The sequence below is a fragment of the Gallus gallus genome, chromosome 34, assembly GCF_016699485.2.
Source record: "Gallus gallus isolate bGalGal1 chromosome 34, bGalGal1.mat.broiler.GRCg7b, whole genome shotgun sequence".
Lineage (NCBI taxonomy): Eukaryota > Metazoa > Chordata > Aves > Galliformes > Phasianidae > Gallus > Gallus gallus.
This window is the reverse complement of record NC_052565.1, coordinates 1,325,415-1,339,430: the sequence shown is the minus strand read 5'-3', so window position 1 is coordinate 1,339,430 and position 14,016 is coordinate 1,325,415. Positions and strand designations below refer to the sequence as shown.

The following is a 14,016-nucleotide window of genomic DNA, read 5'->3' as shown; positions in this document are numbered from 1 at the left end:
CTCCATCTGTTTGCTTGGGGGGGTGGGGGGGGCCCAGCCGCCAGCTTTATTACTATGAGAGGCACTTGAAACGCGGGGGTTGGGTGGGATGGGTGTAATAAATAGGGCACGGGGGGGGGGGCCTAGCGGGGTGGGGACTCCAGCCCCTCCTCCCACTGCCCCTGTATGGGGACCCACCCCTGGGTGCACAGGGGAGGATGGGAAGGACAGGAGGGCCCTGCCCAGTGCTGGGGGAGTGGGGGGGGGCAGAAGGGGGGTCCGGTCCCCCTTAGCCGTCCACAGAGCCCTTCTTGAGGCCGAAGAAGCTGGAGGAGCGGGGTGGGGGAGCCATCAGCATGGGTGCCTGGTTCTTGTGGGTGATCTTGATCTGGAAGAGAGGATGAGAGTGGGGGGGGGGAGGCAACATGGGGAGGGCACAGCACCACTAAGGGGATCCAGGGGAGCTAACAACCTTCCCCATTCCCCCCCCCCGCCCAGCATGGAGACGTACAGTGCAGGGTGGCTGCATCCAGGGCTCTCCATCAATCTGCATGGGGAGGGCTTTCATCGTCCTGGAACAACAGCCCCCCTATGGTTCACCCAAAGCTCTTTGGAGGGGGTGTGGGCACAACTCCCCCCCCCCCCCCCCCCCACAAGCCCAGGGCTCACCGCAGGGTGATCTCAGAACACTTGGCCAGCCGCGTGCCCGCGCTCTTCAGCCCGGTGTAGATCTGCCCCATCTCCAGCACTCCCTCCAGCCCCACCACCTCCAACCGCTGGTCGCTCAGGTCTAAAAGGAAGGGGTTGGTGTTTGGGGGGGGGTGGAGGGGGGTCAGGGTGGTGCCAGCCTCAAGGAGGGGGTTGATTCCAACCCCAAACCCACGCACCCTGCACGCAGGTCTTGAGTGTTTCGGCGTCGGTGATGGCCGGGGGCTGCGCAGCACTGGGGGGCCGCCTCGCCTCCCCCAAAGGGCGTTTGGTCTCACCCCAAAGATTGGAGCCTCCATGCATGCTGGGGATGTTGAGCACGGCCACCCCCGCCAGCGCACCCCGCAGCTCCAGGGGGGTCCCGCAGCACTGGGGAGGGGGGCACAGTCAGGGCGAGGCGCCGGGGGTGGGGGGGAGAGGGGCACAGGGATGCAGGGATGAGGCGCACCTCAATGCTCAGACACTCCTTGAGCTTCTTGCAGGTGGCAAAGAGCGTCTCGGAGGTGGCGAATTCCAGGTACCAGAGCTTGTTCTTCATCCTAGGGGGGGAAGGGGGGGCACGGCGTGGTGGGGACATGGGGACATGCGGGGGGGGGGGGTCGCAGGGATGCAGCCTGGGGACAGCACCCACCTGCTGTTAAACTTCTCAGGGTATTTCTCCCGCATGACGTGGAAGCGGTGCGCAATGGAGGCATCCTGTGGGTGGGGGGGGGGGAGATGGGCACAGAGTGTGGAGGGGTGAAACCTGGCCATGCTGGGCCCCCCTCCACCCAGCAGCCCCCCCCCCAACCCTACACACCACCCCGATGGAGAAGTAGTTGTTGACGATCTCATAGGGCACGGGGTCACCAGCCTCGGTGGGGCAGGTGGGCAGCACCTGTAGGTGCCAGCGGTCCATCTGCACCACGCTGCTGCCCTCGATGTCCTTCAGGATCTTCACCAGGTTCTCCCCATCGTAGCCTGCGGATGGTGTTGGGGGAGACACGGGGTGAGGGAGGAGGCCGGGGGGAGGGGGATATTGGGCTGCCCACCTCACAGCCCACTACTCACCTCCACCCCAGCGCAGGCACCGCGCCAGGTCGTTGCCGGTGCCCAGGGGCAGCACGGCCACGGGTGGTCGTCGGGGAAGGTTGGCTTTGTCTGCAGGGAGAAGTGCAGTGAGGATGGGGGGGGGGGGTGGGGGGGAGGGGAAGGATTTGGCCAGCAAATCCCCCCCAGGGTGTAGGGGGAAGCGGGGGGATGGGGCGCAGGACCCACCAATGGCATCCAGGATCCATCCCACGGTGCCATCCCCACCGCACACCAGGATGCGGAAATCTGGCACGTCCCGGAAGAAATTGAGCCTGGGGAGGGGAAGGGAAGGGAGGGAGGAAGGGAGGGAGGTCAGGGCTGGTTGCCCCCCTCCCAGCACTTACCACATCCCCTGTGTCCCCCCCCAGCCCTTACCCTGGGTTGGGTCCTCCTTGCTGCAGGTTGTAGACCTGCCGGGGGTTCAGAAGGTACTGGAACTTCCGGAGGACTCTGTAAGAGAAGGGAAGCTGGGCTGGGGGGGGGGAGGGGGTCCAACCTCCCCCTCCCCCTAAATTTGGGTGTAAAAGGAGGTCCCATGGTGTGCCCAATGCCTGCCCAGCCCCTCACCTCTTTCCCTGCTTCCCTCCGCTCTTGGGGTTGACGAAGACGAGGAGTGGGTGGGTGTCGGGCACAGGGCTGACCTGTGGGTTTGGGGGGGGGTGGAGTGAGTGCCAGGCATGGCCCCATAGGGGGACACAGATACGGGTGGGGGGACAGGGATAACAGGGGAACGCATCTCACCCGCAGCGCCTGTCCCTCAGGAGTGGTGAAGACCTGAGGTCCCTCCTCACCCGGCGTCCCACTCTCATCCTTCTGGCTGTTCTGCCGCTCCTGCACCCCCATTGGGGAGGTGACACCCAGGTCCCCATACAGGGACATCCCTCATTCCCCTAAATCCCCCCCCACACCCCTTCCCCCGAGCTCACCAGCACCACGGGATAGATGGCGGAGGGGGGCAGGATGTGGTCCCTCAGCAGCCCACAGTCACAAGTGGGGGGCACAGCGGGCAGGCAATCCTCATGGATCTGGGGGGGGGGGGGGGGCAGAGACCACGTCCAGCCACCCCATCCCTTAGGGATGGATGGAGGAGACGGGGACCCCGCTGTGACACCAACCAGCATCACGGGGGGGGGGGGGGGGGGGGGGGGCAACATCCCCTCTGCCCATCCCCACCTTGAGGTGACACCAGACGCAGTGCAGCCCCGTCAGGCTCTGGAAGCTCTTGATTTTCTTCTGGCATTTGCCACACTTGCTGGCCTCGCAGCCGCCCTTCACCCAGATGTGGGCCTGGACCTGAGTGGGCAGTCACGGTGGGGGGAGGCGGTGGGACAGAGGGACGGACAGATAGGAGGAGAAACGGGTGGGCAAAGAGATGGACGGCCGGGTGGGCAGACAGCTGCACAGCTTGACAAAGGAGACGGACGGACAAAACGGACAGACGGACGGGCAAAGAGATGGGCGGACGGACGGACGGACGGATCACAGACGGAGCCACGGACAAATGGACCGGCGAACGGAGCGAGGGATGGGCGGGCGGGCAGACAGGTGGGCAGACGGACGGACGGACAGATGGACGGACAGCCGGGGCACTCACGCCGGCCTCCTTGCGGGACTTGGCATAGGTGCTGATGCAGTTCTGGGGGGCTTTGCGGGCGCAGCGCTCGTGGACGGTGAACTTACAGACTGGGGGGGGCGTGGCCGTGAGGGGGCGTGGCTTGACGCCTGCCCCACCCACAAACTGCCCCCCAGCCAATCACTGCACGGCCCCACTCCGCTCATGGAACCAATGGCAGCCCGTTGGTTCCCAGGTGGGTGGGGTTTGTGTAGTAGCCACGCCCATTTCTGGGCGGGGCCTTTCTCAGCTGGAGGGGGCGGGGCTTCCTGCAACACCTGGGGCGGGGCGTCCGTCCCCCCCCCCACCACATCCCCATCCCATCCCCACCCTCACCGTGTTCCCATCCAAGGGATGGACACCACCCCACCCTTGTCCCTGTCCTGTCCTCACTGCATGGCTGTCCCGGTCTCCATCTCACTACCGTCCCCCCGTCCCCCCCCCCCCCCATCCTCACCCCTATGCCCACCCCACCCATCCTCATCCCCAACCCTCTTCCAGTCTCACAACCATCTCCACCCCATCACTATCCTCCTCCCCATCCCACCTCTCCCCATCCCATCCCTATCCCCACTGCATCCTCATCCCATATCATCCCCCACCCCACCTGCCCCCACCCCTTCCCCACTCCCAGCCACCCCCACCCCCCACCATACCCCCACCCCACTCACAGGTGCAGCACAGCCCCTGTTTACGCAGCCCGACCAGCAGCGTCTCGCACACATTGCAGTAAGCAGGGCGGTTGAAGTGCTTCAGGCGCCACATGTGCTGCCCATCGTCCTTCATGTGCTGAGAGGGCGAGGGGATGGGGGTCAGCACAGCCCTTAGGGGGGGTCCCAGCACGGCGCACCCCATGCACTCACCACCTCCAGGCCCAGCAGCACCAGCAGGGGGATGTTGGTTACGCCACCACGCAGCCACTCCGCCAATGATACCGTACCACTGCCGTCATAGTCAATCTCCCGCATCATCTCCTGTAGGATCTGGGGGAACGTGGGGCTCAGGGAGGGGGGGGTACATAGGGGGGTGGGGGGGGGGTATGCAGGGCCACTCACTGGCTTAAGCTCTGTGACGTCCCAGTCCAGGTATTTGGCCACCCGCATCATCTGGGTGATGATCCGCTCCACCTCCTGCAGCACGGCGGTGGCGAGGATGAGGGGAGGGGTGATGACGGGGGTCCCAGGTGCCCCCCCCGGCCCTGTCCCCTCACCGAGCTGTCCAGGAGCCCGTTCCCATCCTTGTCGTACAGCTTAAATGTGACTGGGGGGGGGGGGGAGAGGAGGAGGCACAGCAGAGTTAGATGGAGGCACCCCCCCCCAGCCTCCGTTGTGCCACAGGACCCCCACTCACACTCCAGCTTGTCCTCAGGGCGTCCACCCTCCAGCAGTGAGAAGTAGCAGGAGACATCGTTAACGCAGACGAGGTCAGCATCTGTGGGATGGCCAAGGCTGAGCCCATGCTCCCCCCCCCATGTCCTGACCCACCACCCCCCCAGTTTCTCAGTCCCCCCCCCCCCCCAAGGTCCTCACCAGCATCCGTCTGCCCTGTGCTCTGGAAGGACCTGAAGAGGTGATGGCACAGTGTGTCTGGGACGTCAGCTGCCTCCAGGTAACTCCTCAAGAACAGCTTGAAGCCCTCGAAGTCCACACACTGGGGCAGAAGAGAGGGGCTGGAGGTGGGGGGGGGGGGGGCGGGCATCAGGCAGCCCCTGGGGTGGGGGGACGGCTCACCTCTCCCTGCAGGTGCTGGGACAGCACCCCGTCGCCATAGAACTCCTGCAGCACATCCTGCACCTTCCTGCTGCTGTCTGTCGGCACAGGCGCGTGCAAGGATGCTCGGGGAGTGCACACACAGGCAAGGGGCGTGCACACGCATAGCATGCATGCACGCACACGCGTGTGCAAGGCACACCCACCCGCAGGTACACACACACATACCGTGCGCGCACATCGCTCCATCGCGGTGCACACGCGTGCGTGGCCGCCCCACGTGTGCAAAACCACTGCCACACACACACAAAGCCACACATAAAGCGCAGCCACACCCGTGCACACACACACACACACACACGAGCTGCATCCCCCCCCCCCAACTCACAATCCAGGTACTTCTGGAGCTGGGCGAACTCCTCGGGGCTGAGCGTGCCCCACTCCGCGCTCTCCTCCATAGCGCTGCCTGCGGGCGGAGGGCGGCGGTGGAGGCACGGAGGTGGGGGTCCCCCCCCGCGTTCTCCCCGCCCCGTTTGCCCCAGCACAGCTCCACCCCCCCCCAACCCCCCACCCCCCCGTGGGCCGGGCGGGCAGCAGCTCGCTTGCACACGCACAGGTCGGCACCCGCCCGGGGCTGCTCGCATCCTGCTGCCACGCATCCGGCTCCCACCCACGCACCCCGCGGAGATGCGGTTCCCTCCCGGCCCCACGATGAGGCAGTGCCGTCCCCGAGGGCGAGGGCTGAGCTTTGCTCCCTGCGTGGCACCGGGCGGGGGTAGGGGCGAAGGGGGATGAGGGGGGGCACGGAGCCGCCCTGGTGCCACACGCGCGGTCCCCCAGGACCCCAAAATGTGACCCAAAGGGGAAGAGGACAACGTGCGCGCGTCTCTCCTGCCGCCTCCCGGAGCACCCATGGGTGATCCCAGCACCGCCCCCATCCCCTTCTCCCCCCGCACCGGGGCTGCGTCAGGAACCCACGCTGGGGGGAACGGAGCCGTGGCACGCTGCCGGCCCCCCCCCGGGAGGGCCCCGAGGTCGGACACGGCCCCCAGGACCCCCCCGGAGCGGCGGCTGGTTCCCTTATTTAGTAACGGGCAGGGAACGGGAACCTCGTTGCGGGGGGGCGGCAGCACCCACGCCCGGTCCCTCTCCGCCCCCGGGACCCCCGGGCTGTGCTCTCCGTCGGAGACTCCGGGGCGGGGCGGCTGCCGTCGGATAAGAGGCACCGGGGCCGCCTCCCGCCGGTGTCCGCGCAGCCCGGGGCGGCTCTGGGACGCGCAGGTGGGAGCGGCGGAGCCCAGCGGCGGGGCGGGCGGGGCCGGGCCCTTCGGTTTCCCCGTTTTCGTCCTCCCGCCGCGCCCCGGGAACGAGGAGGCGGCGGAGGGACGGGACGGGAGCGGAGCTCGGAGCCCACCGCGCTGAGCACCGCGCACAGCGGCACCGGGAAGGGGCGCGAGACCGGGACCGGGACCGGGCGGCGGCACCGAACCCACGCCCCAGGGTGCAGCCCGGGCCGTGCCCCGCCGGCACCGCTTCCTTCCCGTTCCCCCGCGCGGTGCCGCCGGTTCAGCTCAGCCCGATGCGATGCGCTGCGCTGCGCTCCGATCGGACCGAGCCCCGCACTGCCCGCTTCAGTTCGGTCCGGTTCGATTCCTTCCGACGCAGCCCATCCCGGTGCAGCTCATCCCGGTAGCACCGGTCTCGTCTCGCCCCGCCCCTCCCGCCCGGCGCCGTCCCGCCACACCCCCGGTGCCCGCCGGTACCTGCGGGGCTCTGCTCGGTGCCGCCGCTCGGTCCGGCCCGGTGCCCGCGCGCTGCCGCCGGGCCCAACCCCTCTGACATCACAGCTCGGGGCGGCACCGGCAGCACGTGCGGCGGGGGGGGCACAGTGCCGGGGCGGGGTTCGCTCCCCTCCGCTCCCCGCCGGGCTCGCACCTGTCCCCCGCTCACGGGGCCGCTTCCGTTGGACCTTGAAGCGGCCGGGGGGGCCCGCAGGGGGGCTGGGACCGGAGGGCGGGGGGGGAGGGGGGCAAAGGGGGATGGGAGGGGGCACGCGTGGAAATCCCCGCGGCAGTCGCAGCGCGGGGTCGGGCCGCATCCGGACTGCCCTGGGGGGGCGGTGCGGGGGTGGAAGGAAGGGCAGTTTGTTCCCCCCCCCCCCCCCCCACCCGGGTGCACCGCATGGTTCTGCGGTGCGGGGAGCCCCGACCCCTCCCTGTTCCCCGACGTGACATCGAGGCGGGGCGGGACCGGCCCCGAAGGCCCGGTTGAGGCGGGTTATCCCCCGGTCGCCCCGGTCCCGCAGCGCGGGCACGCTCTAGCCCGGCGCCACCGCAGCAGCCCCGCACCCAGCGACTCCGCACAAAACGGAGCGCTGCGCCTTTAAAAACAAAATGGCCGCCACTGCCCGCGAATCCCCCCAATCCACTGTCCGGACGCCGCGCCGCCACTTCCGGGGGCGGGGCGTGGGGGGCCGGAAGTGTATCGCGCTCGCAAGATGGCGACTCCCTATGTGACTGACGAGACCGGTGAGTGCGCCGCGGTGCGGGTCCGCCGCTGCGGGACGGGGACGGGCGGCTCCGGCGCTGCGGGGCGGGGATCTGCCGGGCGCGGTGGGGCCGAGGCCGCGCCGGGGGGCGGCGGGGCGGCTGCGCTGTGTGGGCTGAGCTCCGTCCCTTCTCTCTGTGGGGTCGGTTCCGTTCTGCCTTTTCCCTGTGGGGCCGCAGCCCCATCTCTGCGTGGCTTTCCCACCCCAATGCACTCTGTGGGGTCGGATCTCCCCCCTGCTTTCTCTGTGGGGTCGAATCGCCTCCCTGCGTTCTCTGCGAGGTCAGATCTTCTTCCTATGTTTTCTATGGGGTCGCATCTCCCCCTACGCACGTTCTCTATGGGGTTAGATCAACCCCTCCCCTTATGCTCTCTGTGGGGTCACATCTCCCACTCCCACCTTTACTACAGGGCAGTAATCCCTGTATCCTCCCATGTCCCAGCAGGGCCGGTCCCTTCTCTTCCCCTCAGAACGGTACCAGGTGCCGGGCAGCCCCCAGCAGAGTCCTGGGGGAGGGGCAGCCCCATTGGGACCCCCCCATCCAACGTTGCTTTCTCTCCCATAGGGAAGTACATCGCCTCTACGCAGCGCCCTGACGGCACCTGGCGGAAGCAGAGACGTGTGAAGGAGGGCTACGTGCCGCAGGAGGAGGTGCCGGTGTAAGTGGGGCAGGCAGGCAGGTGTGGGGTCGTGGGGTGCAGCCCCATTGCTGGCAGCAGGGGCAGGGTGATGGTGTTGGATCCCAAACTGCGGGCGCTTTGTGCCGTTACCTGCGCTCCATTCACAGAGTCACAGAATCCCAGAACGGCCTGGGTTGGAAGGGACTTCAAGGATCACGAATCTCCAACCCCCCTGCCGGGCAGGGCCACCAACCTCCCCATTTACTAGACCAGGTTGCCCAGGGTCCCATCCAACCTGGCCTTGAACACCTCCAGGGATGGGGCAATTCAACTCCATTGGGGCTGTGGGGAGCGTGGCAAGGCCGGGAGCCCCCAGCGTGTCCGAACCAGGTCATGTCTTGAGGTCTCAGTCTCTTTCCAGGTGCCTGAGCACTTCTGACCCCCCCCTTAGCCCATAAGCTGAGTCCTGACGGTGTTTCTTATCCGGCTGCTCCTCCGCACAGGGCTGGGCTGAGCCACGGCCGTGAGGACATCCTGAGGAGCTCAGGGCAGTGCTGGAGCTGACCGCTGGGTCAGAGCTGTGCTGTGCTGATGGCGAGGCTGGAGGTGGTGAGGTTTGCAGCTCCACGGGGGCAGCGGTGCCGTCACTGCATCTCCTCCCATGCAGGTATGAGAACAAATACGTGAAGTTCTTCAAAAGCAAGCCTGAGCTGCCCCCGGGGCTGAGCCTGGAGCCGAACGCCCAGCCCGGCAAGCAGCCCAGCAAAGGAGAGGGCGGGGAGACAGGACTGTCCAAAACAGCGAAAAGGAACTTGAAACGCAAGGAGAAGAGGAAGCAGCAGCAGGAGAAAGGCGAGAGGGAAACAGACGAACTGATCCAATCGCTGGAGAAGGTCTCCTTGTCGGGGGGCAGCGGTGGGGACACGGGGGGGGCCGCCCAGCAGCCGACCTGCGGCACCCAGAGCTCTGCTGATGGGGAAGCTGCAGCCTCAGAGAAAAGCAAGAAGATCAAGAACCTGAGGAAGAAGCTGCGGCAGGTGGAGGAGCTGCAGCAGCGGCTCGACTCTGGGGAGATAAAGCAGCCGACCAAGGAGCAGCTGGAGAAGCTGGGCCGGAGGAAAGCCCTGGAGGAGGAGCTGCAGGATCTGGAGCTGGACTTGTGAGGGGTGGGCTGTTGTGGGGCGTGTGGGGCTGGTGTCCCCAGCGCAGGCTGTCTGGACTGAGCGCCGGCCCCCTCTTTCCCAGGGTTTTGTTTCGGGTGGGTGCCGTCGGTTTTCTTTTTCCACAACAGTTGTTTTTCGTTGTTCCTTCCCCCCTCCCCCCCCCCCCCCCCCCCCCCCCCAGCTATCGGTGTTAGAAAGTCAGCAACTCTCAGATACCTCTGTCCTTTTTAAAGTTTATTTGGGTGGGGGTGGGAGGGGGGGGAAGGCCCGGGGCAGGGCTGGTGCTGCGGGTGGGGCAGGGGCAGCAGCTCTTCCTTGACTTCTTCCCCAGCCCCTCGCATTCTGTGTTACGGCCTGTCGTCCTCTTCCTTTTCTTTTTAAAGATGCAAGAATAAAATGGCAGTAGTGACCCCGTGGCATGAGCTCAGCTCTGCCTTTCCCTGCTGAGGACAGCGCTGGGATCCTCCCACAGTCCCCAACCCCCTCGGCCCGCCCAGCTGCAGCCGTGCCAACATCAGTGTCACTGTCGGGGCTGTGTGTTGGACACAGCTGCCTTTGTGTCCTGTGAGGCAGCGTTGGAGTGTTGGCCCCCCTCTTGTGCCCCATTTTCTGAGTGGCCCCACGCTCTGGCTTGGCACCAGCCCATGTCCTACTGCCCATGGGGAGGGACAGCGTATGGGACAGTGCTTGTTGTGCCCCAACCCTGCGTTGGGCTCTGCTGGGGGATGGGACCACGTTTGGGTTCATCCTGCATGGGGCTGAGCAGGGAGTGCTGTGGTTGGTCCCAGGGTCGGTGCGTGGGGATGGAGCTTGGCAGTTTGAGATGGGAGTGATGGGGACATAAAGGGTTTGGGGGATTCTGTGCGTCGCTGGAGGAGGGGGTGTGGGGGTCTGGGGAGCTCAGGGGTCGTAGATGGGGGTGTTGATGGTTTGGGGGATGCAGGAACGGACAGCCCATGTGGTCAGGAACAGAGGTATAGGGGGCCTGGGGGTCAGAGTGAGGAGCTGAGGGCAGCTGGAGGCATTCAGAACATTATGGCTCAGGTCCTGAGCCTGCAGTGCGTGCACAGCATTTGGGTACGTCCTACAAAGATAACCACGGGGTGTTATTTTTTATGAGGTCTTCTCTGAAGGGGGAGTGGAGCTGAACCTCTCTGGAGCTGACAGGGAGCAGGGATTGCAGTGGGTGTGGGGCTGCTTGTGGGGCAGGAGCTCCCATTTACCCCACGAGGACCCCCTGTCATTTGCCTACTTAAAGTGGCAGGCGTGGGGGGGGGGGGGGACAGCACCCCAAGGCACAGCAGGTGGGGGGCACAGGGGCCTCTCAGGGGTGGCCTCAAGGCACTGGGGTGGCGAAGGACACAGTGGAGCCACAGCCATCAGTGGGGGTCCCAGCAGGGTCTGGGGGGGGCTGCACTCTCCAGCTGAAGGTCCCACAAGCTCTGGAAGTAGCTCTGGGGGTTGAAAGGGATGTCAGTGGTGGCGGGGGGGCACCCGCTGCTCCCCCAGCACACACTCACCAAGGCCAACACGTCGCACACGCAGTGTGTCACTGGGGCAGGCTGGTGGCGGTGGCTGCACTCGGAGGGGGTTCAGTTCTGCTGGCATTTGGCTTCCTGCTGATGGAGGTACAGCAGCTGCAGTCATTTCTGGTGCCAACTGAGGATCACTGTAGGGAGGGGGCTCAGCACCGGCCCCTTCCATCACCCCCAGCCCCGTGGCCATCTCCTCGGTCCCTATGGCCATCCCCATTGTCATCTCCATCTCCCTCATCACTGCTATCACCCTCTGTGTCCCCTTCCCCATCCCTTCTCCCATCTCTGCTGCCACCCTGCTCACCATGCACATCCCATAATAGTTCCCATTCCTATCCCCAGCCCAGCCCAGTTCAGTCCCCATCCCTATCCCATTCCAACTTCCATCCCCATGCCTATTCCTATTTCCATCTCAACCCATCCAGGCCTCCATCCCCATCTCCATCACACCCCATCCCCCTGGCCGTTCCCATCCCATCCCCCTGGCCGTTCCCATCCCATCCCCCTGGCCGTTCCCATCCCATCCCCATGGCCGTTCCCATCCCATTCCCATCCCATTCCCATGACCATTCCCATCCCATTTCCATGGCCATCCCCATCCCATCCCCATCCCACCCCAAGGACATTCCCATCCCATTCCCATGGCCATCCCTATCCCATCCCCATCCCATCCCCGTCCCATCCCTACACCCATCCCACCCCATGGCTATCCCCATCCCCATCCCATTGCCATTCCCACCCCCTCCCCATGCCCACCCCCTCCCCACCCCCTCACCGTTGCTGCAGCAGGACTCCAAGCAGGCTGAGCGCCGGCCATACCCCCAACACGACCCAGCTGTACCAGCAGAGCTGCCCCACCGCCTCCATCCTCAGCCGCTCGGAGACGTGGAGCACCAAACCAAACACCTCCACGAAATAATCCACGCACACCGCCACCACGGCAGCACCGAGGACAGCAGTGGCCAACGTGGTCAACGCTTTGGGCCAACGCAGGGCCAGCAGGGCGCAGAGCAGCGCCGGGCCCAGCAGGACACCCACCAGCACCCACGGGCTCAGCGGTGGCACCAGAGGGGCAGCAGCTGCCAGCACGGCCACAGCCAGCAGCAGCCCCAGCAGCAGCCCAGTGGAGAAGAGCCCGACGCTGCGCAGCAGAGCGGTGACCAACCCGCAGAGCGCGCCGATGGCCAAAGCGATGCCTGCGCTCACCTCCAGGCTCAGCCGTGTCTCCAACACGCGCTCCTTGTAGCACAGAAGGAAGATGGTGCCGGACCCCAGGAGCAGCCCCGAGGTGAACATGATGGCCTTGAAGCAACGATGGCCTGTGGGGGATGTGGGGCTGAGTGGGGGGCTGCGCTGTGGTGTCTCCAGTGCCATCCCGCAGCTGCCCCCCATGGATGCATCCTGTCCTGTACCCAACGCCAGATATGTTCCCCCATGGGCATATCCCATCGTGTCCCCATTGTGTCCCCCTGTGCCATCCCCTATCCATGCCCCATAGATGTACACTGTCCTGTCCCCAGTGTGTCCCATAGTGTCCCAGTGCCATCCCCCATGGGCACATCCCATCGTGTCCCCACTGTGTCCCCCTATGCCATCTCCTGTCCATGCCCCATGGACACACACTGTCCTGTCCCCAGCATGTCCCATAGTGTCCCTGTGCCATCCCCCCTAGACACATCCCATCGTGTCCCCCTGTGCCATCCCCTATCCATGCCCCATAGATGTACACTGTCCTGTCCCCAGCATGTCCCACAGTGTCTCTGTGCCATCCCCCATAGACACATCCCATCATGTCCCCATTGTGTCCCCCTGTGCCGTCCCCTATCCATGCCCCATAGATGTACACTGTCCTGTCCCCAGTGTGTCCCATAGTGTCCCAGTGCCATCCCCCATAGACACATCCCATCGTGTCCCCACTGTGTCCCCCTATGCCATCTCCTGTCCATGCCCCATGGACACACACTGTCCTGTCCCCAACGTGTCCCATAGTGTCCCTGTGCCATCCCCCATAGACACATCCCATCGTGTCCCCAGTATGTCCAACGGTGTCCCCATTGCCAACCCCAGCTGTGCCCCACGGACACATCCCAAGGCAGCCCCAGTGCTATGTAAGTCCCACAGCCTCCCCCTGCTGTCCCCTCCCCCTACCCCCGACGGTGCCCCCCCCGCGCTGTGCCACCCCCACCCCTCACCAACGCAGCCATAGAGGAGGCCGAGGACGCAGCCGAGGGCGCAGAGGACCGCCGGACCGGGCTCGTAGTGCTGCCACGGCTCCAGGCGGCAGCGCGGCTCCGTGGGGGCTCCGGGCTCCATCCCGGGCCGGGGAGGGGTGGGGGGGGGGGGGGGCGGGCGGGGCGGGGGGACGCTGTGCTGGGGGCGGTGGAAGCGCACAGAGGGAGCCCCGCTCCACTCTCCCCATTCGCACATCTGGCGGCGGCGGGGCCACATCTGGGGCGGGGAATCGGAGGAGAGGGCGGGAGGGGCCGGGGGGGAACCGGGGGGCTCTGAGAACATCGGGAGGGGGGCGGGAGGGGTGAGCTCTGAGCTCCGGAGCCACCGCGGCTGCAGAGCCGACACCGTTGCTGGCACACACAGAGGGGGACCACGGGGTGGGGGCGTCTTCGGGACACCCAGGACCCCCTCACGTACCCCGGCACACCCCACGGCACTCCCCGAGGACTTCTCTGTGCCCCCCCCGAGGACTGCCAGGGCCCCCACCGGCACCCAGGACCCCCCCGGGCCGCTCCCGGAGCTCCCCACGTGCCCCGAAGGCGCCGCGGACCCCCGGCGCCACCCGGACCCGCGGGCACCGCTATGCCGCCCCCTGCTGGCCGAGCGGAGGCACTGCACCGCCGGCGCGGCGCCGCTGCTCCGTGCCGTTGTGCGCATGCGTGAGGCCGTCGGGAGGACTTAGAGCAACAGAGACGGGCGGACTGGCGGCGCAGAGCGGTAACCACACAGAGACGCCACTTCCGGGTTTCAGCACGAACACGTGTAGCTTCTTGAAGCCCGAAACCATAGAGACGACCGGACTGAGGGTACAGAGCGGCGCACAAGCCCGTGTGCATGAA

The 14,016-nt window shown here is 66.3% G+C and overlaps 3 protein-coding genes across 3 annotated transcripts; 1 reads left to right on the top strand and 2 right to left on the bottom strand.

The window, feature by feature from the left end:
* Positions 1-5: 5 nt before the first annotated feature.
* On the bottom strand, positions 6-6,892 carry DGKA (diacylglycerol kinase alpha). The gene is made up of 24 exons (XM_015300316.4): positions 6,843-6,892; positions 5,468-5,545; positions 5,101-5,177; positions 4,900-5,020; positions 4,721-4,801; positions 4,581-4,630; positions 4,426-4,500; positions 4,234-4,353; positions 4,042-4,159; positions 3,353-3,441; positions 2,932-3,051; positions 2,685-2,783; positions 2,500-2,589; positions 2,326-2,399; positions 2,134-2,208; positions 1,945-2,030; positions 1,738-1,827; positions 1,487-1,647; positions 1,319-1,383; positions 1,136-1,226; positions 867-1,056; positions 649-769; positions 491-551; positions 6-367 (listed from the first exon to the last, which is right to left on the bottom strand). Exons 2-24 carry the CDS (start codon positions 5,535-5,537, stop codon positions 269-271), a joined length of 2,223 nt encoding a protein of 740 aa, XP_015155802.4. The 5' UTR covers positions 5,538-5,545; positions 6,843-6,892; the 3' UTR covers positions 6-268.
* Positions 6,893-7,546: 654 nt separating this feature from the next.
* Positions 7,547-9,827, top strand: PYM1 (PYM homolog 1, exon junction complex associated factor). The gene is made up of 3 exons (XM_003643452.6): positions 7,547-7,607; positions 8,193-8,286; positions 8,915-9,827. The coding sequence occupies exons 1-3, from the start codon at positions 7,577-7,579 to the stop codon at positions 9,408-9,410; spliced, it is 621 nt and encodes a 206-aa protein (XP_003643500.4). The 5' UTR covers positions 7,547-7,576; the 3' UTR covers positions 9,411-9,827.
* On the bottom strand, positions 9,561-13,476 carry LOC107055405 (transmembrane protein 198-like). The gene is made up of 4 exons (XM_046905005.1): positions 13,138-13,476; positions 11,721-12,264; positions 10,931-11,026; positions 9,561-10,864 (listed from the first exon to the last, which is right to left on the bottom strand). The coding sequence occupies exons 1-3, from the start codon at positions 13,457-13,459 to the stop codon at positions 10,960-10,962; spliced, it is 933 nt and encodes a 310-aa protein (XP_046760961.1). The 5' UTR covers positions 13,460-13,476; the 3' UTR covers positions 9,561-10,864; positions 10,931-10,959.
* Between the last annotated feature and the right edge of the window lie 540 nt (positions 13,477-14,016).

Bases quoted from the DNA above. Each gene is read 5' to 3' on its own strand.
- PYM1 (XM_003643452.6), top strand. From the start codon at position 7,577: ATGGCGACTCCCTATGTGACTGACGAGACCG. The intron at 7,608-8,192 runs GTGAGTGCGCCG...TCTCTCCCATAG, and splicing joins CTATGTGACTGACGAGACCG to GGAAGTACATCGCCTCTACG. The intron at 8,287-8,914 runs GTAAGTGGGGCA...CCTCCCATGCAG, and splicing joins CCGCAGGAGGAGGTGCCGGT to GTATGAGAACAAATACGTGA.
- DGKA (XM_015300316.4), bottom strand. From the start codon at position 5,537: ATGGAGGAGAGCGCGGAGTGGGGCACGCTCAGCCCCGAGGAGTTCGCC. The intron at 4,160-4,233 runs GTGAGTGCATGG...TCGCCCTCTCAG, and splicing joins TGCTGCTGGGCCTGGAGGTG to CACATGAAGGACGATGGGCA. The intron at 368-490 runs GTACGTCTCCAT...CCTCTCTTCCAG, and splicing joins GGATGCAGCCACCCTGCACT to ATCAAGATCACCCACAAGAA.
- LOC107055405 (XM_046905005.1), bottom strand. From the start codon at position 13,459: ATGTTCTCAGAGCCCCCCGGTTCCCCCCCGGCCCCTCCCGCCCTCTCC. The intron at 12,265-13,137 runs GTGAGGGGTGGG...CATCCCCCACAG, and splicing joins CCTCCTCTATGGCTGCGTTG to GCCATCGTTGCTTCAAGGCC. The intron at 11,027-11,720 runs GTGAGGGGGTGG...CTCCATCAGCAG, and splicing joins GGAGTCCTGCTGCAGCAACG to GAAGCCAAATGCCAGCAGAA.